Source organism: Anolis carolinensis, chromosome 6 (genome assembly GCF_035594765.1).
Source record: "Anolis carolinensis isolate JA03-04 chromosome 6, rAnoCar3.1.pri, whole genome shotgun sequence".
NCBI classification, from domain to species: domain Eukaryota; kingdom Metazoa; phylum Chordata; class Lepidosauria; order Squamata; family Dactyloidae; genus Anolis; species Anolis carolinensis.
Window position 1 is genome coordinate 21,031,743 of NC_085846.1, and position 18,330 is coordinate 21,050,072.

At 37.6% G+C, this 18,330-nt stretch overlaps 1 protein-coding gene across 1 annotated transcript; it reads right to left on the reverse strand.

Moving 5' to 3' along the window:
* Positions 1 to 12,695: 12,695 nt before the first annotated feature.
* LOC100551753 (olfactory receptor 2AP1-like) lies at positions 12,696 to 13,798 on the reverse strand. The gene has a single exon (XM_003224530.2). It carries the CDS (start codon positions 13,796 to 13,798, stop codon positions 12,830 to 12,832), a length of 969 nt encoding a protein of 322 aa, XP_003224578.1. The 3' UTR covers positions 12,696 to 12,829.
* Positions 13,799 to 18,330: the final 4,532 nt, after the last annotated feature.

The following is an 18,330-nucleotide window of genomic DNA, read 5'->3' on the forward strand; positions in this document are numbered from 1 at the left end:
AGAGCAAGCAAGATAAGTGAGAAAGATCAATGGTACAAATGCATAGTAACAAAAGCACTAACTGCACTAAGCTCTTTTCCTATATTCTGAGGCTATCCAAAGAAAAATTCCAACTTTAGTGCAAATAATCTCCCTACAGAGAATAGTTAAGTTAGTTCTTGCTTTGCTCAATGACAGCCCTCGGTTTCTGGTTTTGCAAGAAATCTGGTAATTATTAGTTAGCAAACACCATTTGGAAAAAGGGCACTTTTGTTTAGAACAGATACACACAACCTCTGCCCTTTAGAGATTAATGAAAGCTAACTGTTATATTTAATAGCTCACAAAAATAAGTGTCTTGGTTTCCTGTCTGGTCCCTTTAAACAAGGAATGTTGTTAATCACCTCAACAATAAAACACTTGCATCTAATGAGCTTTATTGGATTTAGCAAGTCTGCTATCATGCATAAGGCAAACAAGATTACTATTCACTTAAAAATACTGAGTGCAACTACAACAGCGTAGAATTAATGCAGATTGATACCACTTTAACTGTGATAACTCAATGTTATAGTCTTGAAAGTTGTAGTTTGGTGAGACTCTAGCACTCTGGCAAAGACTTTGTAAAATGACAACTCTCATGATTCCATCGCATTGAGCCATGTCAGTTAAAGTGGTGCCACACTGCACTCATTCTACAGTGTAAATGCACCCAATGAAATTATTTGCAACACACTGATTGTATGGAAGGATAATTTTCAGATTCTTATCCCCACTATTATTTCACAAAATATCCTTTCAGTCACTACCTGCTAGATTCAAAAGGTCCTGTTAGAACTTCTTAGCAAGATACCTTTATATACTTTATAGATATTAAAATGTCTATAATTAACACATGTAGATGATATGGAATTCTAGGAGCAAAGTAAAGACTATTTTCCCCTGATTTCCTCATATATAAAAACTGAGCATTTGGAGGAATCATACTTGGGGACAAGTCAATGTCCCAGCTTAATAGGTTTACTAGAAGTGGTATAAAGATTAGCATTAGTATAGCCTGCAATGAATGGCTTGCCTTTCAGTATCCAAGTTAATTCAATTGGGATGGGAAATGTATAGTGAGCCCAAACTAGAACAGGTGTCAGCCCACACTGCATTTGGCAACTGTCCAAGGATGTGAGACGCTAAAGCCAAGAGCTTACTGCAAAGTAATAGAAGTAATACGTGTCCATCTTGACTTGGGGTTTTTTTTAAGTCATCTGAAATGTTTGCTTTCCTGTGAGAGGGAAGCACAGCTTTTGCACTTGTCAGCAAATATATTGCACTTTACCAAGAACCAAGCTCCCCTCACCTAAAATAAAACTTTTACCATTTTTTAAATAAAAATCATGGAAGAATACACAAAAATGTCCTAATCTTGCTGATGAGGACAGACTTTGTGAATGCTTACAATTTTATAGGGATGGAATGAAACAAGCATATGACAGAATTAAACAACCAGTTTGGACTGTTCCATGTCTACACATATGAAAGGAGAAAAAAGAGGAATATCTGTGTGAGGAGCGTGATATTTTTTCTAGACAGCCACCCATTGATTTAAACATGCTTATGCACATTTCAAAGTCATATGTTGCTGTCTTCTGAATTCTTCAAATCTGTGCATGCTACTGACCCCCACCTCTTTCCATGTTCAGAATATATCACAAGGAAACTATGCATGAATTTCTGATTGCAAATTGCATTTATATCCCCATTCATCTTGGAGCTGAAAGATGGATAAATTTATAAGGGGGGAGCTTTGAGAACTACATTTTTCAGCCACCCCTAATTTCATGAATATTAGTCATGTGATGGAAATATAACACATTTGTTCACATTACCTTGTCGTAAAAGGCAACACTTCTGCATTAACTGTTCCGTTTTCCTTGAAAAATATAAAAGTTAGAAATAAATGATGAGGCTCAACTATGCAAATCACATGGAACATAAACTTCCAGACAGCACTAAATCACAGGTTTTAAATTGGGGCAAAAAATCCCAGGACTTCAGAAGCGGTCCACATACAGTCCTGTTAGCCCTGGGATAATGGCGAGATACGGATATATGGATATGCAGATCTCTGCAAAAGTTCTGTTCTTTGTCCTGGCCAAAGAAACTGGACCCTCCAGACGTTTCATTAAGTGTCTGCCACACACAAAAACAGGGTAGGACCACTTCTGCCCAAGTTATCATTGCACAATGAAACAGGAATACACATTTTCAAGCAGGAACAAAACTTTGTCATTATTGACACTTTTTAGAGCCTGGCCATCTGTCCAGACAGATTTGGTTGTGTACGTGTGGCATGGAACAATAGGGTGCTGTTCCTGGGTTATATATGGCTATTTCTATTAGCCACCTGCATGACCTTGGCTCTCAGTATTTTACATTCCTTTCCAGCACATCCATGTCCCAACAGCCAGTAGTAAGTGTTTGCCATTTATTACATACACCCAAAGAGGAACCAACATTTGTAACCTGGCAACATCATCCTGTTGTTCCCTGGCACAAATACACCACAAAACCTGTCTGCACAGATGGCCATACAACAAGGTCTGACTAATGACAGTAATGATGCCATTCTGTTCCTGGTTTGAAAGTGTCTATTCCTGTTTTGCTATGTACTACCTAATGTGAAAGTACTTGTTGCACCCCAGCGACTTCATTTTTCTGCCACAAACTTTATTTAGCAGGTGAAGGATGAAGTTCCTCTTCCCAGGGCAAAGTTTTTGCCTTCTACTCAAGTGTCACCTTCTTTTTAGGAACTGACCAATCAGGAACAAACCCAGATAAAAAAATTCAGTGATTTCCAATTGCAGGGACATGCAGACATGTGAATAATATCCAGATATTCGGCTAAAAATCGCGATATTCCCACATCTGGAAATCTCGCTTTTTTTGCTTGTTGTAGCAATTGCTTCTGCGTTTAGAGGGAATGGCATCTGGCCACCCTCCTGTTTGCTGCGGGAGCTCCTAGGATAAAAGTACTGTCTGGACAGGCCCTTAGTCAGCATTCAATTGCCACTCCTCATTGTACTGTTTTTGTGATCCCCTGGAGCAATTATTTCTGAAGGTGTGGCAAATTCATTCTGGATTTTGCTTCAACTTCTTCCACAGCTGCTCCATGTTGAACAGAAACTCTGCCAGCAATGAACATTAGTCTTCACAATTAGTTAGAAGCAACAGCTGGTGGAGTGATGATAAAACCCACAGTAGATGCACTGCTTTATCAGTGGTGGATCCAATGCTGTTCCTGGCATCTCTCTGTTATGACCCCCCTCTCACGTATGCTAACCTTGTGACATTTTGGCTGTCAACAATCATCTATTTCAAGCTGCTTTGAGTCTCCTTCAGGAGAGATAAAGTGGGATATAAATAAATATATATGCAATATAATAATAATAACTACTGGGATCTGCACGCATCATCTGAAAATACATCACACAGTCCTAGACACTTGGGAAGTGTTTGACTTGTGATTTTGTGATATGAAATCCAGCATGTCTATCTTGTTTGCTGTGTCATACAATAAAATAATAATAATAATAATAATAATAATAATAATAATAATAATAATAATAATAGTAATTTACAGCATGAGGTTGAGATTAGGAGCACATTTACACTGTAAAATGAATGCTGTTTGACACTATTTTATCCACCATGGCTGAAGCTATGGAATCGTGGGAGTTGTAGTTTTGAAAGGGCTTTAGCTTTCTCTGCCAGAGAGTGCATGCACCTCACCAAGCCACAACTCCGACAATTCCATAGCTTTGGGCCATGGAGGTTAAAATGCTATCAAATTGAATTTATTGTATAGTGTAATTGTACCCTTAATTTTGTTTTATTATCTACCATGTTTTGTGATGCCCATTGGTTACCTTGCTGCAAGTTTTATTCACATGCACAGATAACTATTTTTAATTTATGAAGGTAGTAATAGGCCCTTTCATGCTGTAAAATATGCAGAATGGACCAACATATATGCATTTCTTACCATTCCTCTTCTTGATTGTATTTTCTTGAGTAACTCACGGGTGTTTCTGTGAAAAAGTAGAGAACATTTTCAAAGCGTCTCTCATTTTGGACATAATTATGCCAATATTTTATTAAACTAGTATTACAGATTTGTGGATGGAAGGATTGTACATTTGAGAGATGGTCATTTGTTCTGATTTTGGAAAAGAGACAGATTGTTAAACAAATAAACAACACAAATTGCAGTGTTGCACTTCTGTCTAAATTTATTTAGAATCAGCTTTTATTATCAAATTAAAATAACAAAAATCCTAGTATGAGAAGACAGGCTTGAAATCTTCTGAATCCTCTAGCTAGTACTGTGCTTGCAAACAATTTTAGCATACAACATTCAAAATGGACATAATGCAGTGGTTTAAAAAAAAGCTTATGCATTCTACTATGGTAACGTGGTGTCATAAACAACATAACTGATACATTCTAATTTCAAAATTTTGCAAAACTTCCTTCACTTAATGAAAGCGGATGTCTCAACAGACTGACAAATTTCACCCAAGGAATCACTAACTGCCACAAGTAGTCTGACTTTCAGTGTGAGTATAAGGCATGTAATGCTTTTTTCCAGAGTTTCTCGCATCCATGAAAGTAGATTTCTTTTCAAAACTAGTGTGTGTTTACCCAGCAAGTGGCAAAGGACTGGCTGATGGATTTAAATGATTGAAACTACCCACCCAAGTATCTGAGTTGCAAAAGTCCATGCAAAAGTACAGCATCTGCTATATTTTAGCTATGTAAAATCAACACTCCACATTCACTAGGGCTGGGTGCATATTTCAGAGAGATGTATGTAGTTGTCTTTTGAACTGAGTAAAAAAGTAGAAAGTAATAAAACAGAACACTTAAAATTTGCTTTTTATTTTATCTAAGTGAACACCTCTCTATGAATCTCTAGGTCCTTTAGTGCAACTATGATAAACAAGAAAAGCATAGAGCATTCTACATCATCCTCTTTTACCCATAACAATGCAATTTCCTACACTTTTTCTAATAACTTTTATCAAATTCAATGATCAATTCAAGTGGTTCAGTGATACACCATATTTCAGCATGATCCATTACCAGCACTAAGTGACCCATGTTGCTATTTTTATCAAATAATATTAACGTGAAAATATATTGGTCAACTCAAACCTAAAATCAGTAGCTGAATGTATATGAAGCCAAGATTCCCAAGCCTTGGATCACATCAAACATATATTAAGACAGAGCAATCATCTTCCCAAATTTGCAATCTAGAAGGCTCTTAGAAGCCCACAAACAGAGCCTGAATGCAATAGCCCACTCTGGTATTCTCATCAGCTATTACTAAGCTTACTGAGTGGTGATCGTGAAAGCAGTTTTTAATCCTATCCATCTGTCTGAGGTGATGTTTTTTACCCTGAGCTTCCCAACAGGGCACACAATTAAACACAAATCCATGTGGAAAGATTTGTGTGTGTGTACCAAGTGTCTTTATGGTTTAGCTGTCTTTATGGTTATAGTTGCTCCTCTGTTATTGTAGACTAATCATAACTAATAACTTCTACAATCTATTCAGAAAGACAACAACCAGAAATAGCACTAGTACTCACATTGTTATCCTAGGCACAACCCCTGGGATTGAAAGGAGAGATTTCAATGGCAATATATATACAGAATGGCAAAGGACCCTTGTCACTTTGTCTCAGCAGTGGTCGTGGTTTCTTTCCAAAAAAGGTAATGTGTTTTGTAACAGTTTCAGACAGGTAACTGACTAAGTTAATACATGCTTAGGCATATAGTCTAGTTGTCCTATATATCAGTTCTTATCTTTATGGCACCTCTTTAATGCTGATTTCCAACTTCAATGTTTGATTTATTTTTTAAGTCCATCTTGGTGGCTAAACTTTAATCTCAAGAATTTTCACCTCAAGGATGTATATGAGGGCCATCTCCTCTTAAGTACATAAACTTGTGCCCTCCATTCCAAATTCTATATTGTCTTGCAGGGAGAGAAGAAAAGGTAGGCCCAGAAGCAGATGGAGGCCTTCCCTCTCAACTGCCACTGCCCTGGTTTTGGAGGTAGAGAAGAAGGAGAGGCAAGCACAACACCATCATGCCTGGCCCAGAAGCAGATTAAACACCCTCTCTTCATCCCAGCTGCCACTGACCTGGCCTCAGAGGGAGAGAAGGAGAGGCAGGCACAACTCTCTCTTAGCTAGACCCTGAAAAAGAAGAATGGCCCTCCTTCCATCCCAACTGCCACTGCCTTTGCCTTGGAGTGAGAAAAAGAAGCAGCCATATCTGCTGGACCTAACGCTCTCTTCCACTACCATTCCTTTTCCCTTGTATGTTGCTTATTTGAATTGTAAGCCTAAGGAGGGGAAATTGTGAAAACAATAATTTGTAAGCCCCTCTGAGAGCCTTTATAGATGAAGACAGTGTTTCAATGCTATGAATGAATAAAGCAAGCCACAATTATATTAGTAAATGCAACTGGAATGGAGAGGGGATCTGTCTAGAGTCCTTGTGCAAGATACTTCACTTCGGCAGAAAAAATGGAATGCAAAGATACAGAATGGGGGACGCCTGGCTAGACAGCAGTACATGTGAAAAAGATCTTGGAGTCCTCGTGGACAACAAGTTAAACATGAGCCAGCAATGTGATGCGGATGCTAAGAAAGCCAACAGGATTTTGGCCTGCATCAATAGGGGAATAGCGTCTAGATCCAGAGAAGTCATGCTTCCCCTCTATTCTGCCTTGGTCAGACCACTGGAATACTGTGTCCAATTTTGGGCACCGCAGTTGAAGGGAGATGTTGACAAGCTGGAAAGCGTCCAGAGGAGGGCAACTAAAATGATTAAAGGTCTGGAGAACAAGCCCTATGAGGAGAGGCTTAAAGAACTGGGCATGTTTAGCCTGCAGAAGAGAAGTCTGAGAGGAGACATGATAGCCATGTACAAATATGTGAGGGGAAGTCATAGGGAGGAGGGAGCAAGCTTGTTTGTTGCTGCCCTGCAGACTAGGACGCGGAACAATGGCTGCAAACTACAGGAAAGGAGATTCCACCTGAACATCAGGAAGAACTTCCTCACTGTGAGAGATGTTTGGCAGTGGAACTCTCTGCCTCGGACTGTGGTGGAGGCTCCTTCCTTGGAGGCTTTTAAGCAGAGGATGGATGGCCATCTGTCGGGGATGGTTTGAATGCGATTTCCTGCTTCTTGGCAGGGGGTTGGACTAGATGGCCCATGAGGTCTCTTCCAACTCTACTATTCTATGATTCTATGATTCTATGATTTAACCATTTTCTACTGTAATTAAATTCACATTAAAATGGATGAGACAAGCTGGAATGTGTCCAGATCAAGGGTCTGAAGAATAAGCCCTATGAGGAGTGGCTGAAAGAGCTGGGCATGTTTAGCAGAAGCTGTTGAGGATGCTTTGAATACAATTTCCTGTTTCTTGGCAGGGGGTTGGACTGGATGACCCGAGGTCTCTTCAGACTTTATGATTCTATGATTGTAGAGTCTCACCCTGTTTGCAATTTTTATAAGAGCCTTCCGAAATGTACAGAGGTCTATCAAAATATGAAAGAAGGGAAAAGGATAAGAAGGACAAAGGGGCGGAGGAGAGATAAAGTGAAAGAAGAGTCTTGAGTTCTTAATGAAATCATCTTTCTGTTCATTTTTTCTAAAAACATGCCAAACACTGAATGGGAAGAAACTGAATTTAGATGCATTCCTAATTAGGATCATGAGACTGGTAATCAAGCTGCAGCCCATGATCCTTTGACAAATGATGTGGAATGTGTATTTTCTCATTGAGGAGAGTTCCACGTGTAAATTTGTAAACAGCAACCCTGAAGTAATAATTTCACATCCTACCTACTAAAAATCTCCTTTAGTTTGGCAAATGGCATAACAGAATTAAAATAGTTAAGAATGAAATGCTGGGGTGAGGTCCTGAATGATCCTGTTACAATCCAGTGTTCTAAGGGGTCTGTGGAACTGCAGCCATGATACTCAGGACAATAGGATAGAATATGTAGGTTATATTGGCAGTTACATTATTATACATCAATGTCCCATATGTGCTGATATGCATGTAGGAATTACGACTAATGGTTCACGTGGGACTTCATAATTTGTGTTTTATTAAGTGATATCCAGTTATGCAAAACTTTCACCAACTTTATATTGCTATTACAATAAATATTTATTTAACAGTCAGTAGTCAGCTCCTGGACAGCAAACATATTATAGTGAGAAATCTGCATTTCTGTTTCAACTACTACTATATAGCAACCATTTGCAAATTAGTCATTTCTCTAAATTTGAGAAATCCGTGCCCAACTTTTCTGGTGATGGATACCCCACCCCACCCCCACCAAAAGCACAACTAGATGGCTACATCCCCAGATTATTTGCAACTGATTGGGCAATTGCATGAACTGTTCCTTTTGTACTGGAACAGTTTGTGAATAAAATATAGTAACAGGATTCAGAACATTAATAGAATGTCTTGTTATTCAATGTCTTGAATGAACTCTTTTTTCTAATGATAAAAATAGAAAGAATTTCCATTGCCTATTGCACCTTCAACTCAGTTCTATTGCTGCATATTACGGACAGAATGCTATTAATGCAATATTGGAGGGTTTGCATTTTTGCCCTGGATTGTGCAGCAAGTACAAAGAAAGATGGACAAAATATTTTAGAGTCAAGCCATTGGAAATGCAACTATATCCGGCATGTAAAAAGTCACATTTTATCTTAAGGTATATCTACACCTTAGAATTAATGCAGTTTGGCACATATTTCAGTGCATGGCTCAAAGCTATAGAATCACAGAAGTTCTAGTTTCATAAAGTCTTTATCAAGTCTAGTACGGTTATTCAACACCGATGAAGGATTTTAGAAAGAGATTTTTCCAAGCCAAGTTTGTATTTAAGATGACAGGAATTATTCCGTCATAAGTATAGATCTGTGGAATATGTTCTGCAGCATCAAATCAGTTCCATAAAGATTTTGTTCATTAACAAATAAGATTTTGAGAAGCCTATTACTGTGCTGAAATCAGAAAGGTCCTGGGAGAAGCTGAGATCTCAGTGTAATGATTTTGCAATACCCCTAAAATGTTCTCTCTTACACAGTCTCCTTTCCACACATCCACACACAGACCTTTGTATCTTCAAATAAGCTTCCATCACTGGTGCTTTGACCTATTTCCACAGCACATCAGGAGAGGTAGATTAGATATGAATGGTTCCGTACTTTTCCATTTTCTCTACTAAACACTGGGCTACAATGAAAGAAAAATATGTCTAAGTCCCCAGCTACATGTTGTACTTATTTATCTTTCTTCTGAGAAGGGGTACTCTATCTGGGCATTTTCACCACAGGGCAATAAGTTAAGCACAGATGGCATTCATTTCAATCAATAAAAAATGTAGGAAAGCATTTGACAAAAATGAATCTTTGTTCTTAAAATGCTGTACCATTGTGACAAACCCATATCCAACATTTCAAATATGGATTTAGAATCGAGATACAGAGAGTAAACCATACACATTTTGTAGATTCGATATCTGAAGAGAGTGAAGGTCAAAGTTTGATGTTCAACAGCTCTAAAAATGTGTACTATTTTGTTTGGTAATAGACATCAATTCCTGAAAGCAAGATAAGAAGTAAAACAAGATAAGTACATTTAAATGGCAGTTAAGATAGAAAACAGGCATTGTTCATAAAGATAGGTCTGAATGAAGCAAATGTAGATTAGTTCGTTTTTTGCGTATATGCGGTGTCATGCTACACATTCTTATTGCCCAAAAAGGAAGAGAAGGACTTGAGTGATTTTGAAGACAAACATTGACAAAGTTTGGCAAGTCAGCACCTCAACATCTCAGTTGCAAAATCTTGTGGTAGTTTTATTGCAATGGTGAAGAAAGAGAAGCGTAACTTGAAATGAGGCTACACACAGATGAATCTGTTTCACTGTTCTAATTTTCTTTACCAGCAGAGATTAATTGCACCTCTTCCCATTGTTGTATTGGTTCATTTATTTTAAAATAACAAAAATTCACATGAATGTTTGTAATTTTGCTTAATATGCGTATTTTTGTTAGATGAGATTTTTTTTCCTACAATATACAGTCTTACAGGCTAACCTTTTATTAGGGGTAAAACTTCATTTTTAATGCATTTTCAGATCTAATTCATTAGATTTGTACATACAAAGTGATATTAAGAAACACAAGGGGCGCCCACACAAAAAACTTAAGATTCAAAACACTGACTTATGACATTTGGATGAGTTATGTAAGTCTTGTAGATGGCTCCAGGTCTCCATCGTGGGTGCCACTCCTCCCTCAAAAGGACTGGGTTTGGTTCCCCCAAAGGGTCCCAAGGATGGTGAGGCTGGAATGGAGGGAAAGTTGTGCTTTTTCCCCAAAGGAGACAGCAAGGGATGGACGCCTGGCTGGATGGCCAGGCACGGAAGAAGCCCTTCCGCACATGACTGGCCTGGAGAAAGAGGCAGAGACTACCCTCACATTCCCAAGCAAAATTCTGGTAAATGTAGTTTAAGGCAGAGCCTAAACATTCTCTGGTGCTGCTGACCCAGAGACAAAGAAGCCCCTGCATTTTAAAAATAACTTCTCCAACTTCGAGAGGGGAAAACCAAGCGCTTTAACGCAGGAAGCAAGCAGAATTCTGAGAAATGTAGTTTAGGGTTTGGCCTTTTGAATTCTCCTCCACAGAGGTCCTTGCCTGCACAAACTTCATTTCCCAGAATTCTGCTTACTTCCCTGTGTCACCATCTCCTCCTTCTATGTGTTTGTTCTCTAAAGAGATTTTGAGATTAAAAGGGATTGTTGGAAGTTGAATCAACCCTGTGAGCAGGGCTGTAGCCAGAGGGGGGGGGGGGTGTTAAAATTTCAACCCCCTCCCCTAGTTTACTTATAAATTGGTTAACCAGTTAAAATTCATGAATAAAACAGGTTTCAGGGGAGTTTCAACCCTTTTGGGGAGGGTTGAACTCTTAACCCCTGCCCCCCTCCTCTGACTACGGCCCTGCCTGTGAGGTTGGCAAAGTTGAGAGGCAGTAATTCCAAAGTTTACTATTGTTGTTGTTGTTATTATTTCAAAGACTGGATGGGCATCCATTGGAGGTGGTTTGCCTGTGTTTTTCCTGCCTGGCTGAAGGGGGTTGGACTCCCCCACCCCTTGTGCAATTACTTAATGAAAAGTATTTTTATATTGTTATAGTTACTATACAAACCCCTAACAATGTTTTAGACACATTTTAGAAATGAGTTTCCACACACACCTAATTTAGTAATGAGTATTGATTTTTTTTTCATTGATCGTACAGGCCTACCTTTTATACATAAGATGGAGTGGTGAACCTAACATAAATACATGCCTTTTGTATACACTTTTACCCAATGTACATGTCTTTGTAAACAGTCTTCAGTAATTTTGAAACATTTTGTAACCATTGTTGATTGTAAAAAAGCTTCATGTATTGGTGTGTTTAAAATATTTTGGTTTCTATTAAAATTCATAGAAATACATTACACTCTAACCCAGAAATGAGTAAGCTACAAAGGATTTCTAGGTCCATTGTTCAGTTTGTAAACTAATATTCAGCACAACAGATGTATCTTCTAGTGGTCATTTAGAAATACTGGACTAAGATAAGATTGCATACTCTACCGCTCCTGGAACTACAAAATATCTTGTAGTAGCATGTGCATTTTTTGAAATGCACAGAGGCCACATGGCACAGTCTAAAATGGAATTAAGAAAACCATGGAATTAATAAAGGAATTATTACGTTTCATTTCTCTTGCATAGGCACCTCATCAGAAGCAGTCAAAAATTGCTTCTCAGATTCTTAGGGGACAGCTAGATCCAGAGCAATGGCTTGGATGTGACATATGACAATTTAGCCACAATGCTACAGGGTTGGTCTTTCAATTGATGTACTATATGCTTTTTGGAGACTTCTGCTTGTTTCTTCAACTGTGCTTAATAAATATCCCACAGATCTTCCACTGTAGGACTTGTGGACCATATAAAGGATTATAAAGCGCAAACAATGACAGTATTAGACCAAGTTCAGCAAGGTTACTCTGTCATTTGTCTTTTGATTGTTATCTAGTAATTAAAGTAATGCAAAGAACTCACATTTTCATTATTTTTTATTTGTGATAAATTTTCTAGGATTTCACAACATTGAAAATTAAAAACTACATGTTAAAATAATACCAAAGGATAAAGCCATACAGTAGTGCTTTATAAAATGTTTCATGAAAAGCCCGCAAATCAGTTGGGTACGTGGATGATATGCCTCAGGAAGTACATTTTCATGTAGTAAAAGGCCTACTAACTTATCTCAATGGGAATATTGTTCTGTATGGTGAATGTCCCATTAGAGAAGTCATTCTTCTGCATCATGGTGTCAAGAAGTGAATAATGGTTTTCATTTGAATTAACAAAAGTTTGCTAGCTGCTTTGCATAACTATAATTCAATGACTGTAAGATTAACTCATTTTGATATTAGACTTACACCTTTTTTCTGAATTTCTAGATATTTTCATGCACAATCCTATTTTAATTATTCAATTTGTGGTTTTTCTACTATACTGTAGTACACATGTACAATACAGAGACATCATGTATTCATTGTCTATGTTGTTGTTTATCAAGCAGTAATAGCAGAAATGTTGTGACAGCTCTGCTTTATCAAATAGACTTTTGCCCTGGGGATTGTGATCTGAGTCTGGACTATTACTTGAGTATTATATTTTACTAAGACTGTATTTCCTGTGTTGTCCTCGGTTTATACAATTTTCTCAATTGTTTTCCACAAGCTTCCTTAAATTCTCTGTTTCTCAGACTATAAATGAAAGGATTGATCATCGGAGTCAGGATTGTGTAGAACAGTGAAAAAACTTTGTTCAGATCCTTCAGAGTGCTGCTTTTTGGGATGATGTATACAATTATTAGGGTTCCATAGAAAATCGAGACCACGGTAAGATGAGAAGAACAAGTAGCAAATGCTTTACTCCTGCCAGTAGTTGATGGGATTTTTAAAATAGTCATGATGATGCAAATGTAGGAGGTCAGTGTCAGCAACAATGGAGGCATTGTGCAAGCAGAACCTAGGACCATCATTACTATTTCCGCCTGTTGAATTTCACTACAGGAAAGTCTTAACAATGGTGTGTAATCACAAAAGAAGTGATCAATTTCATTGGGGCCACAAAATGTCAACTGCAAAGTAAAGCCTGTTGTAAATGCACTCGCAACAACACCAATTATCCAAGAAGTAAAGGACAATTGAACACATAACATGCTGTTCATGAGGGTTGTGTAATGTAGTGGCTTACATATGGCTAAATACCTGTCGTAAGACATTGCTGATAAGAGGTAACTTTCTGCTCCAGCTAAAAAAGCGAAGAAATAGAACTGGAGGAAGCATCCAGTAAATGAAATACCTTTGTAGTTAGTTATAAAACTAGTCAAAAGCCTAGGAAGGATAGTAGACGTGTAGCAGGACTCCAGAATAGACAAATTCCCCAAAAATAGGTACATGGGCTTATGCAGATTATGATTAGTGAAAACTACTGTTGCTATGAGGATATTTCCAGCCATTGTCACCAAATAGATTCCTAAAAATACAACAAAGAGGACAATTTGAAGTTTAGGAACTATCTTGAATCCTAAGAGGATGAATTCTGTCACAATTGTTTGATTAATTGTTTCCTTTTTTGCCATTGATTACTTCAGTCAATAACTAAAAACATGCTGAAAAAGCAATCACAGGTATGAAAAAATCAGTGCACATTTTTTACACAAGGCCATTATTATTCAAATCCAAGTGGCACTCTTGGACGTCCAATAAGCATCTGGTTGTACACTACCATAGGAGGAAAAAGTAGACCTGTGGTTGGATCCAACATGTTACTTTTCATGTTCATTGCTTAATAATTGTCAGGTAAGCTGCTTGGTTCTCATATGGTTAAAAAAATGATTCAAAGCAATCTGCAGCACATTTAATAACCTAAGAGACAAAAAATAAAATAAATAACAGTTTAATATTACTGAAATTGGATCAGAATGGCACTCTGTATTCTACTACATAAATGACTCTAAAAATTCCACACTAGAATTCATATAGTGCTGCTGTATGAAAACACAATCAAAACCATAGTAGAAACAGAGAAACAATAGTGTAGCCAGGCCATTTATACCTATGGTATACTTTACCATCACTTGAATGAGATATTATAAACCATTTCTTTTGAAAAGATGTTTTGAAGAACTAGGGGCCCCTCCACACAGCTATATACCCAGAATATCAAGGCAGAATAACCCACAATTTCTGCTTTGAACTGGGATATTTGAGTGCACACTGTCATATATCCCAGTTCAAAGCAGATAGTGTGGGATTTTATTCAGCTGTGTGGAAGGGACCTATGTTTCAATGCATGAATTGGAATCTGGTAGATCCGTCCATAACCTATATAGATTATTTCCATCAATACCACTTTAGCTGACAACAACATCCTGGAAAATGAAGGTGACTGTAACATGGTCATTTTTCTCCGTCTCATATACAATTCTCTAACACTTTTGTCTGTTGATTAATCCCATGGAGTTTTGAAAATGCATCTTGTATTTTGTGCAGTTTTGGTTGGCTCAATAAAGTAATCATTGATTTGTGGATTTCAAATGTAATCTTTGGCTGTGTGGCTAATGTGGCTATCCATAAATACGTAATCTAAGTGTACCCAGCACCAGTTTTGATTTTGAAAAAAAATCCCAGATACCATTTAAATATGTTTGTAGGTTCAATTGAATATTTACAAAATGCTCTGAATACCCTAGGAGGCAAATTCATAGTACCTCTAGCACTCTCTTGCTTTCTCTCCATCTCTCTCTTTCTCCCTTTCTTAGACTGTATCTATAGTGCCATATAATGCAGTTTGAAGCTTCATTATAGTCAGTGTAGATCCATACAATGCAGTGCAATGCAGGTAAACTGCTTTATAAGGGCAGTGTAGAACAGCCTGACTCTCTGTTTGTCTCTGTCTCTCTATATCTTTGTCTCTGTCCTACACACACACACACATGCAAACATACACATAGATCTTTGTACCTTCAAATAAAATTGTGTCATTGCTGCTTTGCCCTGTGCTCTGCATATCAGGAACACTGGATGTGGATCCTATGGTACTTTTCCATTTTGTCCAAGCAATGTACCCCTCTCACAAAGGAAGAACCATATATAATGTTCCAGCTTGTGTTCTCTAATAACAATTTGTCCACCATGGAGACATAAACTCTCTAGATATATCTCCCACAGGGAATTCTGTTAAGCATTTAGAGAGCTCATTTCCAAGCAAGAAAGTGGATGGAACATTTCTATCAGCCTCAGAAAGAGAAAAAACATTTAAGCTAGCAGAAATATAGACCCTGAAGATATCTTCCAGTACCATGGACCTGTTTTGTTATCATGTTCAATGTATCCTCATCCCCTGTAAAACTAACAGCTTATGGGAAAGGCAAGAGAGCAATGTTCTTTAAGAATGTGTTGCTGCTTGCTGTGTTCCTGCAAGGTGTTTCTGACTTGTGGTAAACCAAAGGCTGCTGAACAAATACATTGTTTGGCTTTAATGTGCCATCTAACCTTTTTTTATAGTAAAAGGTAAAGGTTCCCCTGACATTAAGTTCAGTCATATCTGACTCTGGGTGTTGGTGCTCATCTCCATTTCTAAGCCGAAGAGCCGGCGTTGTCTGTAGACACCTCCAAGGTCATGTGGCCAGTATGACTGCATGGAGCGCCGTTTATACCAAAAGATATTTCAGTAAGGTTCCAGTTTTCTTGTATGAAACTTTTAATTCTGCGATTTCCCAAAGCAGGCAAAGATTACACTTTTTGAGATGTTAATGTTTAAATAATAGCTGCAGCAGTTGTAAAATAGACTATGAAATATAATACCTCTCCAAGCCAGTTTAAGTTTCATTAATCACAGACATGATATTGCAAGACTAGTTTAAATGTGATTGCTTTAAAGGACAGGATATCAGTTGTGGGGGAAAAAATTAACCAGCCTTAAAGGAATTTAATTTCCCATCAGAATTTCTGAAATTGATTCAGGGTTTTTTTTTTACCCATTTCCTAGAAAGTGAGTGATTACAACTGGAGGTCAGCTGTTACCAACAATGCTGTAGAAGTCAATGAGGTACTAATGGAGGTCGAAAGGGAGAAAAGCATCGAGAGAGGCGTGTCAAGCCAACCCCTGTCGGGCCCGCCTTCCATCTGGAAATCGATAAACTCACTGCAAAGGAATATACAAATCAAGAATAGGTCTCTACAGTCACCTACACTTGGAAGGCAATTATACCCAGCCATGAGTGATAATCTACTATGGTGATTACAAATTGAATACATTTTTCTTTTTCATCATCTGAAAAGGAGGTTTGACTTCTATGATTCATGCTGCTTTGGATCCCATTCTGGGGAAAAGGTGGCATATAAAATAAATAAATAAATAAATAAATAAATAAATAAATAAATAATACATAAAAACATAAATAAATATGCCCCATATTCTAAACCAAAGGTCCTGTTCTAATAATGACTATTAGTCAAGGTAGACACATAATGAGAAATATAGATGCTAGATAGACCCATTTATTAACATTTTCCAAATCCTTATGTCGATTTTTATATTGAAATTTCAGGTGAGGTAACAACAACAACAACAACAACAACAACAACAACAACAACAACAACAATGTTATTATAGTATCCCACCCCATCTCCGCAGGGGACTTGGGGCGGCTTACATGTGGACCAAACCCAGCAATATACAAAGTGGATAGCTTCATTCCTGCTAGTGAAAAAGTGTTGGTTCTTCTATTCCATGTGCGCTGGCTCATCTACATTAATACACTAAGGTGATATTTATTCATGTTGTGGGAAGGTTCTAGCTTAGTTGAGCAACTGAGCTAAGTTGCAGAGAAATCTCAAAACAGAACTTCTGTGACTCAGTTAATAACTCAAAGAAGCAAACATTTGGTAGGTGTTGAAGTTGCCCCATGTTTTACAGTAGAGTCTCAATTATCCAAGCTAAATGGGCCAACAGAACCTTGGATAAGCGAATATCTTGGATAATAAGGAGAGATTAAGGAAAAGCCTATTAAACATCAAATTAGGTTATGATTTTACAAATTAAGCACCAAAACATCATGTTATACAACAAACTTGACAGAAAAAGTAGTTCAATACGCAGTAATGTTATGTTGTAATTACTGTAGTTGCGAATTTAGCACCAAAATATCATGATATATTGAAAACATTGACTGCAAAAATGGCTTGGATAATCCAGAAACTTGGATAAGCGAGGCTTGGATAAGTGAGACTCTACTGTATTTTGAATCACAGCGGAATGATCCACCTGTATTGGAGGTATGGTTCAGCACCTTGGATAGCTCTATTAAAGTTCAAACTAAACTCTGGAGACTCCTGCTATGTAGGCTGCCAGTCATCACTAGAAGCATGTAACACAAATGTCTTGCTTTCTATTAAATTTTCATCATTGATCAACGAGTTCCAAGAGCATCATTCCACATTCACCCATATATCTAGCTTACTGATTGTAAGACTGGTTTTCCACAGCAATAGATAAATAAAAATATAAGCAATACTGCTCTCAAAAAAGCTTTTGCTGTGGAACACTTTTAATTCTAATATGTAATAAGGCAGGAAGAAAAAGAAGGGGGAGAAAGTGGAGGAGAAAGTGCAGGAGAATGAGAAGGTAGCAACACCATTACCACTAGTAGATGTAGTAATGATAGTAGTACTAGTTGATTTTATCCCGTTCTAGCTCAGATTCCAAATCTGTTGCAAAATATCAAATGTTTACTCATATGCAGCCTTGGAAATTAACGTCACAGATCTCTGATCTGAACTTGGGGACTTTCACTTAACAAAGAACCATTGGCCATCTTACATAAATTCAATTCACCTTTGGACAAAAAAAAGTGAGAGGAGAGAGGTTTGTATATGAGTTATAATGTAACAAAGAATGCTGTTTGCCTAACTGCTTTGAAGTATGTTAAGGGTAATGTCTATTTGTTCTAATTCTGGAAAAAAAATTACTTTGGCAAGCTTTTGTGACAAGATGCCCCCTTAACAAACATAATGAGCAAATATTTTATCAATGTAATTATTAGCAGAACTATTTGTATCCCTCCCACGCATAGAACGAACCATAGGTGGTTATTAACCCAACATGCAG